Source organism: Canis lupus, chromosome 38 (genome assembly GCF_011100685.1).
Source record: "Canis lupus familiaris isolate Mischka breed German Shepherd chromosome 38, alternate assembly UU_Cfam_GSD_1.0, whole genome shotgun sequence".
Classification (NCBI taxonomy): domain Eukaryota; kingdom Metazoa; phylum Chordata; class Mammalia; order Carnivora; family Canidae; genus Canis; species Canis lupus.
The window spans coordinates 24356723-24380146 of NC_049259.1; the positions used below are offsets into that span (position 1 = coordinate 24356723).

The window sequence follows — 23424 nt, forward strand, 5'->3', positions numbered from 1 at the left end:
GGGCGGGACCAGCGCAGCCGGCCCAAGCTGACTCCTTCAGGACTCCCTTCCTCCAATCTCAACAAAGTGGCCGTTTGGGAAAAACCGCCCCACCCAGAGTAACTTTGTTTTGTTCTGTTTTTTCCTAACCCGCTCCCATTTCCCCTTCGCAAATCAGTTACAGCAAATAAACCCTGAGACACCCCCGTTTCCCACAGCCTTTCTCTGAAAGAGGAACATGTCCCCCTTGTTAAAGCCGGATTCGCAGAAGCAGCTGTGCCCCCGAACTACCAACCTGTCATTCAGGACCAGCTCTTTTCCAAAAGAGACCCGAACTCTGAGCCCGCCCGCGGCCATCCGGGAGCCGCCCAGGGGAACGCGGCGCGGGGCACACGTCTTGGAAGAGCTCGAGTGCGCGTGTTAACGGGCTCGCGCGAGAACCTAGCCATCGGCTCCCCTGGAAAATGTAGGCTCTTCCTCTATTCATGCGCCCCTTCCTCTCCGACTTCCTGGGGCGCGAGCGCTTCCCAGTTCGCGGCCGAGGGCGCCACCCGACACTGACGGCCGCACACGGCCTCGCGCGGCATTCCCTGCGTGCCCCCGGACCTTTGCACGCCCTGGTTTACAGAACCCCTTGCGGCTTAGAAACTTGCAGTTTACTGAGAAAGAGCTTTGACCTTAGACTGTTAAAGGGCCGTGATGCGAGCTGCCCTGTGAGTGTCCTGTGTCCCCGAGGCAGCCTTTCTTCACCCTCAGCCGCTGCGCCCACGTCCTGGGCCCTTGGGGTCCTGAGTCCCACACGGGCAGGTGCGGCGAGCACAGTCACAAGATGTCTTGATAGGAGCTGAGAAGGTGTAGGGGGGAGAAGGCATTAAGGGGGGCGCAGGGGGCGAGGCAACGGAGAGAGGCTGAGGGAAGGGGGGTCAGGAAGGGGACACCTACCGGCGCGCCCTGCACCAGGCGGCTGAGCATCCAAGGCACCCGATCACCAGGAGGGACCCCAGCACGGCCACGGCGACCAGCCACGCGGAGGAGCGGCTCCTCCCTGCGTGGGGATCACAGGCTCTCACCCCAGGACCCCTTCCTACGCCCACAGGAGGGTGTCGAAGCACTTCTCACCGCCTCCCCCCAGGGAGCGCCCACTCTGTTCCTCTGCAATCCAGGGAGCCCGTCTCGTCTCCGGGCCTAGGAGCCAGGACCCCGCGCTGGAGCACAAGGCGGGACCCCGCGCAGAGGAAGGACCCCAGCGGCCAGGCCGACCTGGGTCAGCTCTTCCACTCCCCCCGCGGGATCAGGGCCAGCGGACCCGACCCAGCTCAGTGCCCGTCCCTTCAGCCCTAAACTCAGAAGAATGGCACCGGTTTCAAAGGAGCTGGGGACAAGGGGCCTCCAAGGCGGGGCACAGTCAGGGAGCCCTCAACCCTGCCTCTCTGGGGGAGGGACCCCTCCTGGGATTCTTTATTTGACACCTACTTCTGGACCTGCAAATTGTTTGGTCTCTTTTTTCTTAAATATGGGACATTTATCTCAACCCCCCCCCCTTTTTTTTAAGATTTTATTTATTTGACAGAGAAAAAGAGAAAGAAAGAGAAAGAGATAGAGCGTGCATTAACACAAGCGGGGGGGGGGGGGCGGGCAGCAGAGGGAGAGGGAGAAGCAGGCTCCCCACCAAGCAGGAGCCCCACCCAGGGCTGGATCCTATGATCCCACGACCTGAGCTGAAGGCAGACGCTCCGCCGACTGAGCCCCCACCCACGGTGGACGGTGCCCCATCCCGACCCTTCTCCTGTGCAGACTTTGTTCCTCTAAGTGGCTGCCCTCCTGGCGGGGAGCGGGCTCATCTTGGAAACTCCTCTGTCCTGTGTGTCCAAACCCACCTGTGGCCCAGGCCCCTCTGGATGCTCGCAGACCCCCCTCCTCGTGCACAGTGGGGCCCCAGCCCCTCCTCACCCCAGTGGAGGACCATGTCCTGGCCCCCTAGACTGCTGTGCTTCACCCGGCAGGACAGGCCGGCTGCCTCCCGGGCAGCCACGTCCAGGGTCACTCGGAGATACCACGTGCCGTCAGCATGGGGCAGGACGTCGCCTCGCCGGGTGCCCCGCTGCTCCTGCTCGCCCCGCATCCACGTCACCCGCACAGGCTTGGGGTGGAAGCCGGAGACGTGGCACACCAGCCGCAGCCGGCCAGGCCCGGGAGCGGGGCCCGCGGACAGCCAGGCCTCGGGTCGCTCTGTGTCCAACGAGGAAGCGGGGGATCTCAAGGTGGCGACCCGCTGGGGTGGAGGCCCTCCTGACTCTCCCTCACAGCCCCTCACAGATCCTCCGGGATCCCCTGCAGAGCCCTGTGAGGTGTACTGCTCTAACTGTTCCCCGGTCTCTTTGGGCAGAGACCCTGCTTGACCCCCACTGTCTACCTAATTCAGCTCCTGGGACCCCAGGGGTGCTGAGTGAGCCTCTGCAGGAGGAGTAAACAGCCTCAGGCCCCCACCCCACTCCCCGGTGACCCCAGAGTCTGGCCCCAGCGCCCATGCACCGGGGTGCAGGCAGGGGTGAGGGGCAGGCTCACCTTGCTTCTCCAGTTCCGACCTCCCTGCCTCCAGCAGGCCTCTGACAAACGGGGGGCAGGTGTCCCGGAGGAGCTCCCGCACCGTCCTCCTGGTCCCCTGGTCCTTGTTGAGCTCCTTGGTGGCCCTGTGCACCCAGCGCGGGGCCTGGGGCGCGGGCACCCAGTGAGACCCTTGGAAACTCAGGATCTCTTCCCCCTGGACGGCTGCGTGGAAGAAGTCCTCGGAGGTGTTCCCGGGGCGCACCTCGCAGCCGGCGGACACCTGGATCTCCAAGGGGTCTGCGAGCAGGCGGGGCGGGGACCAGGTCAGGGCGCGGGCGCGGGTGCGGGTGCGGGTCGGGGGCCCGGGGAGGGGGCGGCCGCCGGGGCCGGGGGCTCACAGCGCAGCTGCAGCATCTTCACGAGCTCCCGCACGTCCCGGGTGAAGCTGCGGCGGTACAGGCCCAGCTGCTCCTGCAGCGCGCGCCACCTCCCCGCGCCCCACGCGCCGCGCGCCCAGGGCCGGAGGCAGCGGACGGCGTCCGAGCCGTTGCTCCAGCCGAAGGCCTGCAGCTCCCCGAGCCAAGCCTGCCCGTCCGTGCGCGCCCAGCTGCCGTTGGCGAACACCGACACCTGCAGGCAGCGCAGCCGGGACGGGGACGGGGGCGGGGACGGGGGCGCGGACGGGGACGGGGGCGCGGACGGGGACCGGGGCGCGGCGGGCGGATCGCCGGCGCCCAGCGGCAGCCACGCGGCCCACAGCAGCCACCAGCCGCGCGGGATCCGCACCTGCGCCGTGGCCCGTCGGGGGCCCCGGGACCCTGGGTCTCCGGCGCCCCCCGCGCGCGCCGCCCCGCGCGCCCCCAGGGCTCCCCCGACCCACGGGGCGACCCCCCCACCCAGCGGCGGCCGCGGAGCGCCCAGGGCACGGGCTGGGGAGCCCACCTCGCCGCCCTCCCCGCGGGACGGCCCCTCCGCCCCAGCCCTCCCCCGCACCCCCCGGCAGGATGCCGCTCTTAAAGCCGCTCCTCGGGCCGCGCCCCCCGCGACGCCCCTCCCCGTCCCCTCCTCCAATCTCCGTCCCCGGCCCATCCTCCCCCAGAGCCCCATCCCCGGCCCATCCGAGCCCACAAGCTCACATCTCTGGCCCCATCCGAGCCCACAAACCCCAAGGCCCCGCCCCTCCTTCCCCCAAGCTCCCATCCCCCATCCCCATCCTCCTCCCAAGCCCCCATCCCCCGTCCCCATCCTCCCCCCAAGCTCCCATCCCCTGCCCCATCCTCCCCCAGCTCCCAGCACCCGCCCCATCCTCCCCCCAAGCTGCCATCCCCCACCAGTTCCCAGCACCTGCCCCCATCCTCTCCCCCAAGCTCCCATGCCCCTCCCCATCCTCCTCTGAAGCTGCCATGCCCCACCACATCCTCCCCCAAGCTCCCATCCCCCACCCCATCCTCCCCCCTCAAGCTCCCATCCTCCACCCCAAGCTCCCATCCTCCCCCCAAGCTCCCGTCCCCCGCCCCCATCCTCCCCCTCCAACATCTGAATCCCCCGCCCCTCCAATCTCCTTGCCCCCACCTCGCACCCCCCAATCTCATCAATATCCCCCTCAGTGTCCCCAGCCCCTCTTTCCCCCCCATCCAGGCTCCTGTTTCCCTCCTGCCCCCCTGCCCCTCCCGCTCACCCCCTGCCTCTCCACCTGCCCCGTCTGCTCCAGCCCCTCCTCCGGTCACCCTCCAGATGTGAGCCTCTGCCCGAAAGGCCAAAAGCCCATTACGACTGCACGGGGACAGCAGGGCCCCCACGGCTCCCAGTGGCCCTGAACAACCGGCCGGGGCTCCAGAGCGTCCACGCTAGTGAGGACAGGCCCCTCTGGCAGGTCCAAACCTAGACGCCCCGACACCTCCCAGCCCCGCACTACTCTTACCTGAATCCTGGGCAACTCCTCCAGCCCCCGTCTTTGGAAGCATCTCGAGTGTGTCCTCCTCTACCTTTCCAGCGCCACCACCACCGCCCTAACCTGCGGCTGCATCTCCGGAAGTAGGTTTCTTAAGATAAAGACCACGGAGGTGGATGGGGCCTGGCCTGACCTCGGTGGCCCTGCTGTGTCCCTCCCATTGCTCCGTGCCTGGCCCAGCCACCAGGCTTTCAGTTCCTCCAACATGCAAAGCTTCTTCATGCCTGACCTCTTTGTAGAGTTTCCTCCACTTGGAAAGCTCCAGGCCCGCTCCTCCTGTCACCCCCTTCTGATGCGTAGTTTCTCTTACTCAGACCTCAGCTCAAAGGTCACTTTCTCAAGGGGTCTTCCCGGATCTCCCTGAATGAGCAAAGGCAGACAGGAAGACCCTAAGGGGCCCCTCTCCGCTGCCAGCTGTGTCACTCCCCGCTCCCCGCGCACATCTGCTGGTAATTACAACAAGAAGAGGGCCAAGCTCTGTCTCTCTCCCAGCCCTCCCGGCCCCCGCGGAGCCTGCGGGGTGCAGGGACAGTCCTCCAGAGACAGGGCTGTGTCTGGGAGGCAGCCCTTACCCAGCCCGCCTCGGGGCGCTCAGTGCGGCCCCAGAACACTTTGAGACCACACGGACAAATTATTTTGAGGGCTTCTGGGAGGCCCAGCTGCTTAGGCACCTCCCTGCGGCTCGGGTCATGGTCTCAGAGTCCTGGGATCGAGTTCCGGCATCGGGCTCCCTCCTCGAAGGGGAACCCGCTTCTCCCTCTCCCTCTACTGCTCCCCCTGCTTGTGCTTTCTCTCTGTCAAATAGATAAATACAATCTTCCAAAAAATTATTTGTGCTGCACGGGGAGAGTGACTGAATGAAGCTGTGAAACTGACCAAATAGTGGCTGGAAGCCCAGAGAGGAGGCGGAAAAGTAAAAGGATCAAGGCTCTCCCAATCCCAGCGCGGTGCCTCACTTAGCGTCCTCCCAGCGTCCAGCCTCCTGTCAAACTTGAAGAATCTGTTTATAGTTTATCTGCATCCTCGAATTTTCTAGTGCTAACATCCTTTCTGACTCAAGAACTGTTTGTGATTTTTTTTTTTTTTTATCAGAAACAAAAGCCAGGTAGCATGACCGTCAGAGATCGGGGTTATGGAGGAGATACGCCAACGAATTTTCCAAAGGTCGCGTGAGGCGGATGCGTTTAGCCACGACAGCTTTAGCCGCTTCCTTCTGGAGGAGACTCATGGAGTCACCGGAGGACCCTGGGGGGCAAGGCCAGGTCCCATCCCACAGGTTGGGGTCACAGAAGCAGGGCACGGGCGTCATCAGGAGGAGGGGCCAGAGTGCTCCCCCGGTGCTGGGAACCGGCTACCATCCGAGCCCCCAGATCAAGCCCACCCTCGCTTCTAGAGCATTTTTGGTTCCCCAAGAGCCGTCACATGGGCCACTTCGCGTGCCCCCCATAACAACTGCTGGAGAGAAGGGTCATCACCCCCAGGGGGCCAGGGAGCGGCCTGGCCACAGCAACGTGGGCCAGCACTCCGATTGAGGTCTGCTAACCCCTGGCCCAGGACTTCTTTTTCTCAGGGCTGCATTGGGGGGGGTGGGGGGGGTGGCACGTCCTACTAGGAGATAGGATGATACCAGGTGACAGGATTCCTGTGGTTTCCTTCAGCCTCGAGGGTCCGTGACCCCAGGCCACCACGGCCGGGGCAGGGTGGAGGCCGCTCCGAGGATCACAAGGGTCTGACCAACAGTGGCCACAGACAGGACCAGCGCTGGAGGCCCGGCCGGGCACCTGGGTCTGCGGCTTGACTTCCACCCCGGCCTCCCGGTGAGGGGGGAGGAGGCCCCGGGACCACCCGGGGGGCTTCTCGCGCCCCCCGGGGCTCCTTCCCGCGCTGGGCCTGCCGCTGACCTGAGCCGACCCCGGCAGGCTCCACCCGAGTGTCGTGGGCGCTCTGACCCCCGAGAACTGGCGCCCGCGTGTCGCTCTCAGAAATCAAAGGGCTCCTTTCCGTTCTCACCTCCTGCCCTGGTCTGACTCGACACGGTGCCCAGTGGCCACTACACTGCCGGCCGCACCGCAGGTCCCGATGCATGTGTATCGGGCAAGAATGTCACTAAGCGCGTCTAGTCCGCGGCGTTCTGAGCCGTCTGAGCGGTGACTTACCCGTCCTGCTAAAGGCTCCAAAAGGTGTCTTGCCCGTTATGTCCCCTGCGGTCTTCAGCACCTACAACCGTCCCAGGCGCGCAAATATTTTTTTAAAGAGAACGAAGACGGGTGGTATTAACTCACCTTTCACTGCTGGGCTAAGTGGTGCGAGATTTCCGCGGGTTTCAGTGGGGACGCTGGGCCCCTAGCTCGGCTGCGTTCTTCCCAAGCGTCACGTTCTTCCCACCAAACCTCGCACCTTCGCCCCTAAGACCCCCCGGCAGGCCCTGACTGTGCTGGCGACGGAGGTCAGGGGAGGGCCAGCGGATTTTCGGGATTTTCCCACCCAGGAGAGGAATGTGAGTAAGGGTGTGAGGGTCTGGGACCCTGGGGCCGAGACGGCGGGGCGGGAGGCAGAAGGGGAGCTGGGCCCCGAGGTCCCCCATCCCACTGCTCAGCCATCAGTACAGGTAGCGCCGCCAGCAGCAGCACGGGCACAGTGGGAGCCGGGCCAGTGTGGACGCTGCCTGCGCACGCTCCTCACGTGCTCCAGGGGTGAGCCCTTGGTCCCCGCCCGAGGCGGTGGTGAAGCAGGGTCCCCGCATTCACAGCTGGGGTCACAGATCACAGACCGGATCTGCGCAGCCTTGGCCCATGGCTACCCCGCGGGTGCCGTGCACACCTGACAGCACCGCCAGCCCCGGTGCACACCCGTGCACACTAGTGTACACCTGTGCACGCCTGTGACGGCACCACCAGTCCCCGTGCACATCCGTGTACACCTGTGCACGCCTGATGGTACCGCCAGCCCCCGTGCACACCCATGCACACCAGTGCACACCCATCAGCACCACCAGCCCCAGTGCCCAGTACACACCGTGCACACCCGTGTGTGCCCGACGGTATCGCCAGCCCCGGTGCACACCCGTGCATGCCCAACGGCACAGCCAGCCCTGGTGCACACCCATGTACACCCGTGCATGCCCGACGGCACCACCAGCCCCTGTGCACATCCATGTACTCCCGTGCATACCCGACAGCACTGCCAGCCCCCATGCACACCCAACGGCACCACAAGCCCCCATGCACACCCTTGCGCGCCCGATGGCACCGCCAGCCCCAGTGTGCACCCATGCACACCCTTGTGCGTCCTACAGCACCGCCAGCCCCGGTGCACACCTATACACACCGTGCGTGCCCTACAGCACCGCCAGCCCCCATGCACACCCATGCACACCAGTGCATACCCGTGCACACCCGATGGCACCGCCAGCCCTGGTGGACACCGTGCATACCCGTGTGTGCCCGACGGCACCGCTAGCCCCCGTTCACACCCATGCACACCCGACGGCACCATCAGCCCCAGTGCACACCCGGGCACACCGAGACCCGTGTTCACAGCAGCCATGTGTGCAAGGACCCCGCACTGCAGCCATCCAGCTTGGGAGCCCTCGTGCTTCCTTAGGTGGTGCTTTCAGGTATTTCTTCCGTTTCTGAGGCTCCCAGTTATTATATTTTCAGGGCTGCTTCTCCAGGGCCCCTGCAAGTCCGCCCTAGACGTCCCAGCACAAACCCGCTGCAGTTTCTTGCTCTCCCCCACGTCTCTTCGGCTCACAGTTATTCTTTCCTCCCTTTTCCCTCCCTTCCTGCACTTTTGGGTACTTTTCTGGGGACCACCTTCTACGTCACCAACTCAACTATCTCGGTTGTGCTACTGACTTATTCACTGACTTGCTAATACTGGAGACTGGTTCCTAAGTTCTTAAATTAGGTCCATCTGATTTTTGAGGAAATCCTCCTGTTTTCATCATACTGTTCTTCTTTTTGTGAGGGTTTCTCTTCCTTTTTTTCCCCCCATTTTAGCTGATTTTACATTTTTGGCATACTTGTTTTATTATCTTTTGCCTTATTTCGTTACCTGCAGCTCTTGGGACGTGAATTTTCTTACTGTAACTGCTGACTCTTCCACGAACTTAACGTGCACTTGTTCTTAGGTCCTCCTCTCCGTCCGTACGCTTCCATTGAGGTTTTATAATTGTTTCCCTGTGAGCGTCCCATCTGACCTAGATTGCAGGGGAAATTCATGGAGAACTGTTTTGCATTTTGCTGCTGGCAAGGTCCTAGGAATGCCAGTGGTCCCCATCAGTTCTTATGTAATTCCTCAGTATGAGGCTCACTGTCCTGGTGGATGATATCAGGCCTCAAATCAGCGCATATCGCAGGCCTGGAGGGTAATTTCTCCAGCATGATTTATATATATATATATATATATATTTTAAAAGATTTTATTTATTTATTCATAGAGACAGAGAGAGAGAGAGGCAGAGACACAGGCAGAGGGAGGAGCAGGCACCATACAGAGAGCCCGATGTGGGACTCGATCCAGGGTCTCCAGGATCACGCCCTGGGCTACAGGCGGCCCTAAACCGCTGCGCCACCGGGGCTGCCCTATATATATATTTTTTGATTTTACACAAAGCCCTAGTGAGCTTTCTCATCACTTCCTGGGGTCAATAGCAGGGTTTTCTTGGCCCCTTGTCATAGATTTTACACCTATTAGAGGAGCCAGCATCATGAAGGGGACCCATCTCACAAATTTCTACCTTCCACGATCCCAAGCCACGTCTCCGGTCCCTGCCTGGGCAGAGCAAAGCCAGCTGCCAGCACGTAGGTGTAAGCAGGACCCGCGCGCCCGTGAACTGCTGCCGTCCCTCCCTCTTACTGTGGTGGGTTCGGGGCTTCTCTTTCACACAGGCAGGTCTGGGCTTGACTGTGTGTTTATCATCTTCGGGTGAAACGTACAAGTCTCTGAACCCCGGGCTGGGGTGCGGCGGGTCGGGGGGGCAGCCCCTATTACCTAACTGTGTTTTGTTACCGGAGACTATTCACCACGGTGTTGGATACTGTTTGGTTGGTTGGAGAAGAGCATTTGCAGTGACATCCTGTCCAAAAGGAGTCATTCAAAACGGGGAAGAGTCTGAGATCATCAAAACAAAGAGCAATTTAGGGAGCTCGCCAGACCAGCCCGTGTCTGAAGATCCTTCCCGCGTCCTTCGTTCACCCGGCGGGCTGCTCTGGCAGGTGGCGTTAGGCCCCGGGTGCGAAAGTCACCGAAGGCACAACGTAGCTCGACACAAGAGTGGGAGGACCTTAGAGCCGCTACGGGGACTCGGTAAAAGACGGTCTGATTTTGTGTGTGTGTGAGCTGGGCCCGGAGCGGTGCCCGTCCTGCACCTGCATGACCACGTGCCAGACACGCTGGAAAAGAAGTTACCGCAGGGGGCGGGGGGGTCTTGTGATTCTAAGACTCCTTGTTTCGGTGATAAAGCTCTAATCTCACGGGCTCTTCCCTTCATGGTCTGCGGCTCAAGTGGCCTGGAAATCCACGCGTGTTAGCCACCGATGAAACGGAACAAAGGGGGATCCCTGGGCGGCTCGGCGGTTGAGCACCTGCCTTCGGCCCAGGGCGTGACCCCGGGGTCCCGGGATCGAGTCCCGCGTCGGGCTCCCTGCGTGGAGCCTGCTTCTCCCTCTGCCTGTGTCTCTGCCTCTCTCTGTGTCCCTCATGAATAAATAAAATCTTAAAAAAAAAAAAAAAAAGAAAAGAAAAGGAACAAAGTTCACAGGTTAACCGAAAAGAGGGAGGAAAACATGTCTTGAATGGCTGCTTTCTCACGTCCTACAACTTTCCCTTCAAGGAGAGGACGGGACACCTCGCCCTTTGAACCTGGTCCAGAACTCCAGGACTCACAACTCACAGATGAGGAGCCTCTGAAACATTTTGCAAGAAACACACAGCTACACTTGCCAGGGGTGTTGTCTACACAGATCTCGCGGATCCGGGGGATTTTTCATCCCCCCCCCAGGGCCTCTCGTCCATTCCCTTCCCCTCCTTCCAGCCTGCCCTGCATCGCCTCTCCGGCTCCTGCTCTCCTACATCCGCCCCCTGCTCCAGCCCTCGTCCCAGGTGGCATCTCAGGGGCTGCGTCTGCCCCGGGGGCACAGAAATGGAAGTTACTGACACAAAATGGGGTTCACACTGTGACCGCCGTGGCCCAGCTCGGGCCCCGACTTTTCGACCCTTCGGTGACTTTCCGTTTCACCCACAGCCCACGTGCTCCATGAGGGACGGCATGTCAACCAAAGTTCACACCAGTGAGGGAAGGAGCTGAGGGAAGTGGGCCCTTCTGGCCGCCCAGGACGCAGGGAAGCTCGGCCACCTGCCCGGGGCTGCGCAGTCACTGCGTGAAGTACATGCCAGGTTTTTCCACTAGGAAATCACATAAGACACCGCGTTCATAATCTGAAAAATAGCAATCGCGCGCTAAAATGTCCATATTTGGGGTGCATCGGGCTGCGTGTATTACAGGGAGTCGCACCTGGCTCTTTTTACCTTTTTTTAACATGACTGCCGGGCGCTTTAAGTATGTACGTGGCTTCCGCTCTACCTTTAAGTAGACGGTGCTGTCCTAGCCTCATCCTAACTCTCATGGACAGCAACCCCGCTGTGCGAGGCCACGCAGGTCCTGCCGGCAGGTGCCCCAGCTCCCCACGGAGGCCAGCGAGGCCCCGCGCAGCCTGGCAGCCCTGCTCTGGTCTCACTTGCACCTGCCGTTCTCTGAGCATCAGGCGAGGGAGGAAACACAGAAGATGCTACCTGTTTGCTATTACAGACCCTTTGTTTCTCTGCCATAGCTTGGATTTTTTTCACTTATAATTAAAAATATATTTTTTTTAATTTTTATTTATTTATGATAGTCACACAGAGAGAGAGAGAGAGAGAGAGAGGCAGAGACACAGGCAGAGGGAGAAGCAGGCTCCATGCACCGGGAGCCCGATGTGGGATTTGATCCCGGGTCTCCAGGATCGCGCCCTGGGCCAAAGGCAGGCGCCAAACCGCTGCGCCACCCAGGGATCCCCCAATTAAAAATATATTTTAAAAAAATATTAGGGATCCCTGGTGGCTCAGCGGTTTAGTGCCACCTTCGGCCCAGGGTGTGATCCTGGAGTCCCAGGATCGAGTCCCGCATCAGGCTCCCTATATGGAGCCTGCTTCTCCCTCTGCCTGTGTCTCTGCCTCTCTCTCTGTGTCTATTATAAATAAATAAATAAAATATTTAAAAAATATATTTTAAAAATAGTGATGTAGGGGCATCTGGGTAACTCATTCCATTAGGCGTCTGGCTTGCCCTCAGGTCACGATCTCGGGGTCCAGGGAGGGAGCCCCACGACAGGCGCCCTGCTCAGCGGCGAGCCTGCTTCCCCCTCCGCCTCTGCCCCTCCCCTGCTCGTGCTCATGCTCCCTCTAACAAATAAATAAAATCTTTCAATAAATAAATAAAAATAGTTGTGATGTATTAAGTTTCCATACGTGTGTATATAAGGCTATTGTATTGGAAGGGACATCTCTAAGATGTTCACGGCCTTTTTTCCGAATCAAGATTTCAACAGGCGACCTTTGTTTGGTTCCACAGCATAAGGGGTTTTCTGAAATGTGTACAAGACAGGTAACGAAAGGGAGGGTGGAAAACGTTAATTTATGACCCATCAGCCAGGCCTGATAAGGCACAGGAAGTAAAGTCTGTTTCCTGTGCTTATGAAGGGGAGGGAAAGCGGGTTTTCTGGGAGTTCTGCGAACCCCACCGACACGTCAAACAAGCCGCTGGCCAAGGCGGCAACAGGTAATCAGTACACGAGGAGGATGTCTGGGCGGGGGGGGGGGGGGGGGGGGGGGGGGGGGGTGTCGTCTGTGCAGCAAGGCCCGGATGAGGCCACGGAGCCCAGAACATGGGTCCCTTCGTCTTGAAGCACCAGCCACCTGCCAGCCGCACACGTGAGCCGACCAAAGTCATGGGGCGCTTGGGAAACAGCAGCGGGGTCCCCGAAGAACCCGAAGATGCACGCGGTTTCCTGTCCAGCCCCAGATGTGCCTTCCTCGGCCGGGGAGGCGGGAGGCGGCAGGACCAGCCCTGCTCTCTGAGCAGCAGCCTCCCCCGCGTCCGCGCCCACGGCCCACCAGCCCTCCCCGCCACCCTACTCCCACCCCCAGCTGTCAGCCAAGAGGCTGGAAGGGAGAGCGTGAGTGATGGTTCCCTCGTCTGCTCCGTCACCTAAGGGACCTGGGACACGCGGCTCTCAACTGCGCCCCAAGCGGGAGGGCCAAGGCCCACTCTGAAGAAGCCACCTTGCAGCAGCCGGGGAGCAAGTGCAGCGGGCTCCTGGGGCCTGCTGACATCCCCCGTCAACAGACTCCCTCCCAACAACCCTTTTGGTCGGGAAAAGGAGGAAGTCACTCTCTTGACCTTCCAGGGCTTTCCACAAACACGCACCCAACCCGTGGTGCCCATCCCTGTCACGCCCCTGCACCTCCCATGGATAAATCAATCCATTTGCAGCGGGAAGAATCAGGTTAGACCCTGTAAGGCCTCTTTCAAGTAGAGCTCAGGCAGCACCACTTCCCCTTCCAAGCACACTGCTGTTCCCTCTTCTGCTTCTCCTTCCTCTGTACACTTTGTTTTCCCAACAGTGTGGTTCTCCAGCCCCCCGGGGTTATGAATCACCCGGGGAGGCACGATGTGCAGCCCCAGGAAACTCCCAGCAGGCGGGCAGCAGCAAGGCCTGCCCTCACTCACAGAGACAGGGAGGGTGACCTCGGCGCCCAGCTCATCCGACCCTGTCGTTTTTCCAGGGACAGTGAGGTGCATCGAGGGGAGCTGCTTCGTGGGAGAGACTCAAAGGCCCAGAGCAGTCTTCCAGACACGAGGGTGAGCAGGGAAAAGAACGGCTGACGACAGAGGTCGTGCAGGGAACAAGGTTTTGCAAGGGATCAGGTCTCGGGGGCGCTGGCCCCAGGGCCCTGCACCTGTCGGGGGGGACGCAGCAGCAGGTGAAGTGGCTTCCCAGGGCCTCCCCGTCGGGGACCGCGCCCGGAGTGCGGATGCGGGAGGCCATCCGACTCCCCAGCGCCAAACACGGTCACATGAAAACGCCGCTCCCACCCGGAGACGGTCACTGCTCCCACCCGGAGAAGGTCCCGCTTCCCTCCTCGCAAGGCCACGCGGGACCCGAGTGTTCTCGCCACGCTGCACTGCTCGCGTTTCAGCGGCAGCAACAAGCCGGGAATGATCCCACTGCGGACACCCTAGCCCCGGTCACGGGGACTCCAGGGCTGCAGTCCTAACGTGCACGTTAACAGGACGGACCTAGGGCTGGGGGCAAACAGAACGAGACCCATACAGCATTTGTTGCATGGAAGGACGATGGTGAGAAGGAATCCAAGGGGCTTAGTGGGACCCGGCACAGGTGGGCTCGCTCCTTCAATGCGTATTCACTGAGCACCGACGACGTGCCGAGGGCACCCGGTGCCCCCCAGGACACGGTGCAGGCTGGGGCCTCAAGCCCGGAGACGGGCCTGTGGGATGGAGGGGACCAGCGTCCAGGTGGATGCGGGGCGACCGGGTATGGACGCGAGTCTCGTTTCCTTCATCTGCTGCAGATAGGAGCCGGTGGTCAGGACGGGCGAGGCCTTGATGGCCCTGCATGAGCAGAAGGCGGGCCGGAGAACAAAGGGCGCCCGGGTCAGGTCGGGGCGCGGTCGGTTACCACCCAGCTCCGGGCTGCAGCTCACGTCAGCATCCCTTGGCGGCCGTGGGACCGGGCCCCGCGTGGGGCTCAAGGGGAGCCTGCTGGAGATCCCACCCCCCCGCCCGTGCCTCTCCCTCCGCCTCTCCCCTGCCCGTGTGCGAGCTCGCTCGCTGCTCGCTGTCTCTAAAATAAGTACGTTAAAAAAAGAAAATACAACCGAGCGTTTTGTGAAAGTGGGGCTGACATGAGACGAGTGTGAGACATGCTCACCCGGCCCCTGGAGGAGCTCCGAGGGCTGAGGGCTGGCAAGCGAGGGAGCCCTCCCGGCCTGCTGGCACCTCCCGCTCTCGCGGCCCGGCTGGAATGCACCGGAGCAGATACTCGCCGGCTGACTCGTCTCCCGCCGCGTCCTCTCACCCTAACTGCGTCTTCACTCCCGCTGCCACCCCCTGACCCCCCGGGGACCCTAGCAGACACCCGCCGAGCAGCCGTAGGGGAGCGAGGGAGCCCCCGGCGCGCCCCTGCCTTTACCGTCTTCCCTGCGCCCCGTGGCCGCCGCGGTGAGGCCCAGGCCGCGGTCTCGGACCCGGATGCACAGGATGCGGGCAGGGAGGGAACGTGTGCAGGGAGAAGCAGACTGCAGGCCCTGAACACGGTGCCAGGCGCTGAGAATATGACGATGGGACAACCGGGGCCTGTACAGTGAGCAGACGACACCGACAATCAGTCGGTGGCCCACGGCCAACCCGCAGCGGAGCTGGGCCTCAGCCCTCCACCCGCCGGACGCGGGGCCAAGGACCTGCAGCCCCGCAGGTGAGAGAGGCTGGAAAGCACAGTAGCCTGCTGCGTCCTGACGGAAGGAGCGGCCCGGGAGGAAGCCTTGGAGGACGTGCTCCTCCCGCCGGATCTGCAGGAAGGCGAACACATTAGCACCGCATCCTCCTGATGCTCGCTTCCTAGTCTGGAAGACAGGCCTCCAGCAAGTGAACAAGTCCGTTCACGGCGAGATGATGCTAGAGGGAGATTAGGGAAGGCGCGGGACAGAGCGGCCAGGGAGGGCACCGGTCCAGGTACGGTTGCTGGAGAAGGCCTGAGGACAGTGTCTCAGGAAAGCCCTGAGCAAGGTCACCTGGGGGCAGAGGGGCGGTTAGGGTTAGGGTTAGGGTTAGGGTTAGGGTTAGGGGGGAGGGAGAGTATTCCAGGGAGGGCGTGCTTGGCGGGTTCTCACGACGACGACGGCGGTGAAGTCCGGGCAGCCGGAGCAGAGAGGCCTCAGGAGGAGCGGAGGAAGTCCCTGGGTGCGCAATCATATGGGGCTTGCAGAGGAATCACCGTGAGCATATTTAAGCGAATCAAAGGCGCAGTTTCACTTCTTTATGGTGGGAGCAAGGAATGCACATGCGGCTAGTATTAGTCAGACACCCCTGAGGGTAAATCCACCGCCCACAGGAATCGCAACGCATTCTCAAGCTAAATAATCACAATCATAAAATTATTTAGTCTTTGGGGATCCACGCTTGCCCCACCCCCGCCCGCTGCCTTCTTGTCTCCAGTAAGACAACTTAGGGCAGACCAGGGAAAAAAGGTTTCTCAACGGTTCAGGAAAATCTTTTGCGCGGGCAATGCTTCTGTGCCAGGCCAATCAGTGCACTAAGGCATGCTTTAAAAAAGAAAAAAAAAAAAAAAAAGATTTTATTTATTTACTCATGAGAGACACAGAGAGAGGCAGAGACCCAGGCAGAGGGAGAAGCAGGCTCCACGCAGGGAGCCCGATGCGGGACTCGATCCCGGGACCCCGGGGTCACGCCCTGGGATGAAGGCAGATGCTCAACAGCTGAGCCCTGCAGGCGTCCCCTAAGGCGTGCTTAAAAAAAAAAATGCTGAGGCCTAGCTTCCCCATTTGTGCAGGGTTCAACTCAACAACGGGCTTCCCCTAAGGCTAACACCTCAAACCTCAGGTCCCTCCCATCGCCAGGTAAGAGTCGCTGGGGGCTGCGCGGCACCGCACCTGCCCCACCGGCGAGGGACCCAGCTCCGCGAGCTGAAGGGCTGCAGGTGGGCTGCAGGTGGGCTGCAGGTGGGCGCAGCCCTGGCTGAGGGTTCACGGCCCCGTCTCCCCTAGGACGAGGCCAGGCGTGGGGCGCCTTGGGTTACTAAGCCCTCTGGGGCCACCGAAGCGACGCAACAGCAAGATACGGAGGACCGCGCAGCAGGGCGAGGCACCGGCGCCCCCCTGCACCCCGTGACCTCGTGCCCCCGCGCCCCCGCTGGGAGGGCCGCGTCCTCCCCTGCACGCACGCGCCCCCGCCCGCCAGGCCTGCTCCAGCGGTCCCCTCTCCACCCCCGCGGTCCTGCCATCGGGCCGTCACGCCACGGCCACGCGGCTCCTGCACGCCGGGCTCTCCGGTGGTGCAAAGCGCGCCTCTGCCCGCGGCGGCCGCACGGACTCCAAAGATTCGGCTTCGGAACTACAACACCCGTCACGCCCCGCGCGCGGGACGAGCGGCCCAGCCCCTTCCGCCCCCGTTAGCCAATGAGCTTCACCGACGTCCTCTGCCCCGGAAAAGCCACCGGAAGAGAGGGCTCATTCTGTGCTGTGACCCGTTCAGATTGACCCTCGGGGATTCCAAAAGTGCGGCGCTGCACGCGAAACCAAGGTGCAGGTCCTCGGCCCAAGGACGGGGCCTTCGGCGGCGTCCGTGCCGCTAATGAAGCGTGGGCCGCTGGGGCGGACGGCCGGGGCCACGCAACTCCTTGTAGGCTCCCTTCCCACCTCTTCCGGGGCGGGTCCGGGACCTGAGGCACATGCGCAGTTCGCCTTCCCCGGCGGGGTCCGGGACCTGGGGCGCATGCGCACTGCTTCCCACCGGCCCTCGAGTCGAGAGCCCTGATGCACTGATGGTCTTCAGTGCTCTTCCAAGGACATAGTATTTTGGGTAATGCTTTTTTTTTTTTTTTTTTTAATTATTTTTTTCTTCGTGTGTAACGTCAGGATGCAACAATGGAATGCTATTTTTAAAAAGCCTAAGGCTGTTGAGCAGCCCTGGGGTCACTGGGCGCCCGAAGTCAGGTGGAGCCGGGAGGCCCTGGCACAGCCTGCCGTGTGGCGCGGGGCGGCTGGGGACCCAGGCCTGCGGTGCAGAGCCCCGGGCCCCGTGCACTCTGCGGGAGCGCTGCAGAAACCAGCAGGTGCACCGGGCAGGTGCGGAAGCCAGCAGGTGCACCGCGCAGGTGAGAAGCCAGCAGATGCACCTGGCAGGTGCTGGAAGCCAGCAGGTGCACCTGGCAGGTGGGAAGCCAGCAGGTGCACCGCGCAGGTGAGAAGCCAGCAGGTGCACTTGGCAGGTGCTGGAAGCTAGCAGGTGCACCGAGCAGGTGGGAAGCCAGCAGGTGCACCGGGCAGGTGCGGAAGCCAGCAGGTGCACCGTGCAGGTGAGAAGCCAGCAGATGCACCTGGCAGGTGCTGGAAGCCAGCAGGTGCACCAGCAGGTGGGAAGCCAGCAGGTGCACCGCGCAGGTGAGAAGCCAGCAGGTGCACTTGGCAGGTGCTGGAAGCCAGCAGGTGCACCGGGCAGGTGGGGAAGCCAGCAGGTGCACCGGGCAGGTGGAAGCCAGCGGGTGCACCAAGCAGGTGCGGAAGCCAAGCCAGCAGGTGCACCTGGCAGGTACAGAAGCCAGTAGGTGCACCGGCAGGTGGGAAGCCAGCAGGTGCACCGGGCAGGTGGGGAAGCCAGCAGGTGCTCCGGGCAGGTGGGAAGCCAGCAGGTACACCAAGCAGATGTGGAAGCCAGCAGGTGCACCCGCAGGTGGGAAGCCAGCAGGTGCACCGGGCAGGTGCGGCGTCGGGTCGGGAGCAGGTGCGGCAAGCAGGGCAGCGCCTTGGGGCCGCCTGGAGGAGGCAGCCCGGAAACACCGGGGCGGCGTCGCCAGGCCTTTCCTCCACCGCAGATCCGCGCGGTTCTCCGCCCACGTTCCTTCCCGTCGGACCACCTTCCCATCCGCCCCATTCACAGATGACCATCACGCCTTGCTGGGGTGGTTTCCCCGCGTCTGGTGCCCCCCTCGCCCCGCAAGCCCTGTGGAATCCTTCTAAGATGCACGTGTGATCATTAAAGCAGGCCGTGGGTTCCCCTGACACGGCCCCTCCAGCCCCCCTGGCCTGGCCTTGGGCTGCAGCACAGCTCTCCCTCGTGCTCCAGTCCCCGCACACCAGGCTCCTCCCCGGGACCCCTCCCTACAGAAGCACCCTAATGAGCATCCTGGCGGGCGGCACCCTGCCCCCCCGGCGTCCACCAGAGCCTCCAGCCACACTCCGTGCTCCCTGGGGGGCCCCGCCGCACCCTGCAGCTCTCTGCTTCCTTGGCTACCAGCAGTCCAGTCAAGTGAATCTGCTCCAAAACTTCAGCCTCACACCAGGGTTGCACCGTCGAGCCCCTCCGCACCTGCCAGGCTTCCGCTGTGGGACTTGGTTGGGGGAACGGGTGCGACGTGTCCTCCGGAGGACTCCCGCTAATGTAAAGTACTCGCTGCGCTGGGAGCTGGAGGGGGCACTGGGGGAGCTGGGGCGGGAGGGCAAGGCGCTCCCTCGCCTGACTGGGCCTGTAACCGCAGTCATCCAGGTTCTCCGCCTCCCGGGGTACGGCTGACTGGCCCCTGACATCTGGAAGGCACCCAAACGCTAGCTCTAATGGGCACGCGGTTAGTTTCCTGGAAGCCCTGGGGTCGCACGATCCCCGATGGGGACTCTGCTCCAGCTGTGCTGCTTCCTGCAGGCCCCAGGTCCTGCCCCTGGTGCTGCAACCAGGCCCCCCTGTTTTCTTGGGAGGAGAACCAGCCACATGGCTCAAGGCCTGCCGACCTCCGCGCTGCTCGCGTGACTCTCAGAAGCCTCAGAGACGCTTGTGCACCGGCAGGACCCCCTTCCCGCTAGCAGGCTGCCAGGGAAGGGAGCTCGCAGCTTCTGCTGTCGCTGCACTGCAGCCTCTGGGTGGGACGTTCCTCCCATTGGAGCCACCGTTGGGGGACCTGGAAGGGGTGAGGGAGCTTTCGTGTGTCTGGCTGGGGCCCTCCACGCCAGTGAGGACAGGATGACGGGTGAACAGCCCCCCGGAGTGCGATGCCTGTGCTCAGACCCCAGGTAGAGTCCTCGGGCGCTGTCCCCTCCCTCCACACCCCCCACGGTGGAGCAGGTGTTCCACAGGCCCACGGAAAACTGCCGCTTGGCCTCCAGGGCCCCAGGATGAGACTGGGTGTGGTTCACACAACGCGGTTCCCGACACAAGACCCTCCCATATCTCCCACCCTGAATCGTCCGCTCTCCCCTTTAGCACGGGGGCAGCATCAGGGGCAGCATTTTTGTCCGAAGAGCCAAGTTTCCGGGTGAACTAAAACACGAGCCTACCTGGGACATCACATTCTGCTGTTCATTCCGCAAATACATGGGAGCAACATGCATATGGTGGTTTTCAGGGAAACAACAGCACAGACGGTTCCCGCTCTCAAGTCACCATCGGCCCCGGGGTGGGGGTGGGGCACACGTTGAGCCCCAAGGGCCCTGCTGGACTTCCGCATGCATGGCTTGGAGGTGCAGGTCAGGGTCCCAGGCTCAGCCTTAGGACAGGAGCGGAGCACACGGGGAGGCAGGAGTGGGGAGACGCAGGGCGGCGGGGGGTCAAGGAGGAGGAACTCCTGGGCTCCTTGCTGCACAGTGGGGGCGGTGGACAGGCAGATGGCATGGGCTGGAGGGTGGGCTGGCGGTGCTGGCGGTGCCTGCGAGGGGGGTGATGTCTGGGTGCAGGCACGGGGCCACGGGGTGCGGGCGGCCCCCCGAACTAGTGGAGGGGATGAGACGACCAGAGGGGACCCCAGAAGACAAGGGCGGGGGTGGACTGGGAGGGAGCGGCCGGCAAACAGCAGGGCCCTGGGGGAGGGTGGGGAGGGCGCAGGGGTGGGGGCTGGGGGGGTTGCCTAGGGGGAAGAAGAGGGCAGGAGATGGGGGGACTGGGAGGGATAGGACAGGGGATGTAGGGGGGCCGGGCGTCGTGGGCTCTGCAGGCCGAGGGTGCAGGGCTGCGGAAGCCGACCCGGCTCAGGTTGGTAAGCCCGGCTGTCAGGCCAACGGGAGACAAGGCCGCCTGCGGGTCGTGCGCCCCAAGGACGCAGGTCTGTTCTCCCGCAGGCCTGGAGGTCAGAGGCCGCCAGCCGGGCCCCTCGAGGAGGCTGCAGGCGGGAATCTGTCTTGTGGCCCTGAGTGGCCTCCAGAGGCGGCCTGGACTCCTGGGCCCGGCCTCCCCTCGTCTTCAGAGGCAGCCACATGTCCCTGTCACCACGGAGAGCATGAGGCTACGTGGCGCCTCTTGGGGGGGGCGTCGCTCAGCCTGCGAGGGGGGTCAGTCCGCTGGCGCCTACTGGGTACCCGGTGGATCATCACTAATAAAGTCGATGTTTCTGTGCTGAGGAGATGAGGAGCCTTGGGAGAGACGTTGCAAACCCGAGAGAGACTCGGGAGCAAGGCCGCGGCCGCGGGGCAGCAGGCGGGGCGGTGCCCACAGCCCTGCAGAACCTCCCACGGCCCTGCAGTCCACTGTTTCCACCCTGCTCCTTCGGGTGCCCACGTGCGGAGGGACCGCGGGCCACTCGACTTCAGCTGGCGGCCTGGCCGCCTGTTCCCGAAATCTCACCTCCGACCTATCGTGTGTCCCCATAACTCCCCCCTCCTTGGCTCAGCCTCCTTTGCAGATCCATCTTGGATACAGCTTTGGGATGAAGCAGCAAATGAACTAGTGGAGGAGCAACTCTGGGGGATCCCTGGGTGGCTCAGCGGTTTAGTGTCTGCCTTCGGCCCAGGGTGTGACCCCGGGGTCCCGGGATCGAGTCCCACATCGGGCTCCCTGCATGGAGCCTGCTTCTCCCTCTGCCTGTGTCTCTGCCTCTCCCTCTGTGTCTTTCATGAATAAATAAATAAAATCTTAAAAAAAAAAAAAAAGAGCAACTCTGCAGGCAGGGGAGGGGGGCTTGTGGGTTTAGGGGGATGAGGACGGAGCCGCCCCCAGCCAGAGGCTTCTTGCCCAGCAGCCTGTGTCCGCGGGGTCAAGGGCACGGACTTCGAGGAACAGAAGCAGGTCCTGCAGGTCAGAGGGGTTCTTGGAGTGGGGGGGCAGGGGCGCCACCAGCCCCGGGGAGGAGTGCGCACTGCCTGACCCGGGAGGTGCAGGCGGAGAAGAGCAGAGCCACGGTGCAAGGAGCCTTGGAATAAGAACAGCCCCATGGTGGATTTTTTTTTTTTTTGTAAAGTCAAATGCCTGGTTGTAGGATTTCTGCACGACTTGGAGCAAACCAGTGCACCTCTGGAGCGGCGCTGCCTGCGGGGGTTAAGCCGGCCGGTCAGCCTTTGCCCGCAGCTGCGGTCCTGGGTGGCGGTCACTGGCTCTGGTCACCGGCTCGCAGACCGTCGATTCCTGAGCAGGGGCCCCGCGAGCTTGACCTCCTCTCTGTTCCACGTCGGAAAGTTCGGGGACTCTACAGAGACGGGAGGCCGGAGGGGGTGGCGGGCGGAGGACGTGCAGATGCGTGTGTGCATGTGTGCGTGTGCGTGTGTGTATGCACGGATGGCGGGAACTGGCTCTGCGGTGATGGAGCCCAAGCCTCCTGCTCTGCCACCTGCACCTGTGATTCAGCCCAGGCCCCAGGCCCGAGGCCGGCGGCACTGTCACGGGCGCAACAGGATGGCGGTCACAGCTCACGGGGGCCGCAGAGACGAGAGGCGCCGGCACAGCTCAGCTCTGCAGCGGGGAGACCGTGTGGGAAGATGGGCTTGGGGCGCAGCCACCGCGGGCCTCTACGGAACACGGCCTCAGGCTGACCCCAGCGCGTCATCAGGGGCACGGGAAGCCCAGGCCTCCGACTGCTGGCGGGAGCTTCCGTGGGGTCACGGCCAGGGGCACGCGCGGGGCTGTTTCTGCTCCGGGCACCGGGATGGAGGGAAAGCTGAGCACAGGGAGGCCACGAGTGTTGGCTGCACGGTCGCTGCTCCGAGACAGAGAGGAGCTCAGAAGTGCAGGACAAGTGTCCCCCTGTTCCAGGTCCTGCTGCCTCCCTGGGCGTCCAGCCACCCCCGCCCGGGGTCTGCTCCCTCCCTGGGCCTCCAAGCACCCCCGTGTTCCAGGTCCTGCTCCCTCCCTGGGCATCTGGGTACCGCCACCTGGTCCCCCAGAGATGCAGGCCCACTGGTGGTGAAGTCGACGTGTGCTGGGTGCGTCGGTTTTGTTTCCCCAGAGATGCCAGAGGGGCTTCACCATGACCCAGAGGGGAACGAGGAGCCACGTGGTCCTTTCAGACATCCTGAGTGCTTGGCCGTGTCCTGCAGGTTGGAAACCCGAGCAGGGAGCATGAAGGAGACCAGCAGGCCTGGGGGGCCATCGAAGGCCTTCGGTGCCCCTTGAGACGTGAGTTGGGGCAGCCGGTCAAACCACAGCCCTGGGGAGGCCGCGGACTAGGACCTGAGGAGCATGACAGGTAAGGGACGGGGAGGCCCAGCCTGCCGCGGAGCCGAGAGGAGCCCCAGAGGTCTGCAGCCGGGAAGCAGAGGACACACGGACGAGGATGCTGACGGGCCTGGGGCTCGGCTTGCGGGGGCGGAAGATCGGACCGCACACTTTACACGGTGACTACACGGTGCATGACTCCTTCCTCAGTGAAGACGCTAAAAAATAAAAGAGGACAGCGATGACGTGTCCTAGTGGACGCGGGGAGGAGGGGCCGGAGCGCCGAGCGTGTGTCCACGGTCACTTTCTCCGTCAGCTCCTCAGACAGGTGAGGGACGTGGGCAGGTGGTCGGCAAGGTCCCGTGCCCGTTTCCCGGGGCTGGAATCAAGTGCTGTGCCCCCTGCAGAGGCTCTGGGGCAGCGTCTCTCTGCCCGTCCGGCATCTCCTCCTCCTCCTCCTCCTCCTCCTCCTCCTCCTCCTCCTCCTCCTCCTCAGCGGCGTGTCTGTCTCTCCTGCAACTCGCATCCTCCTGTGTCACGAGGGCGCCTGTGACTGTTTGGGACCCAGTAGGATAAGCAGGAGGGGCACCTCCCCTCCAGGTCCCTAAGTCCACCCGCCTTCTGCGTGACCGTAACACCCCCACGTCCCAGGGAACTGGCACAGACGTCCAGGGAGGTCGTCCCGGGGTGGGGGAGCCACTCACAGACCCGGAGGAGAAGCAGCTCAAGGAAAGCTGCCCGG

At 62.7% G+C, this 23424-nt stretch overlaps 1 protein-coding gene across 3 annotated transcripts; it reads right to left on the reverse strand.

Annotated features, from left to right (window-relative positions):
* Positions 1-613: 613 nt before the first annotated feature.
* On the reverse strand, positions 614-4931 carry CD1D (CD1d molecule). 3 transcript variants are annotated; one of them, XM_038586406.1, is made up of 6 exons: positions 4707-4931; positions 4448-4568; positions 2545-2823; positions 1930-2208; positions 922-1024; positions 614-823 (listed from the first exon to the last, which is right to left on the reverse strand). In XM_038586406.1, exons 2-6 carry the CDS (start codon positions 4488-4490, stop codon positions 802-804), a joined length of 726 nt encoding a protein of 241 aa, XP_038442334.1. In that variant the 5' UTR covers positions 4491-4568; positions 4707-4931; the 3' UTR covers positions 614-801. The 3 variants fall into 3 exon arrangements, with proteins under 3 accessions (XP_038442334.1, XP_038442333.1, XP_038442335.1); XM_038586405.1 differs by having other exon boundaries at positions 4448-4931; XM_038586407.1 differs by lacking the exons at positions 4448-4568; positions 4707-4931 and adding an exon at positions 2925-3182.
* Between the last annotated feature and the right edge of the window lie 18493 nt (positions 4932-23424).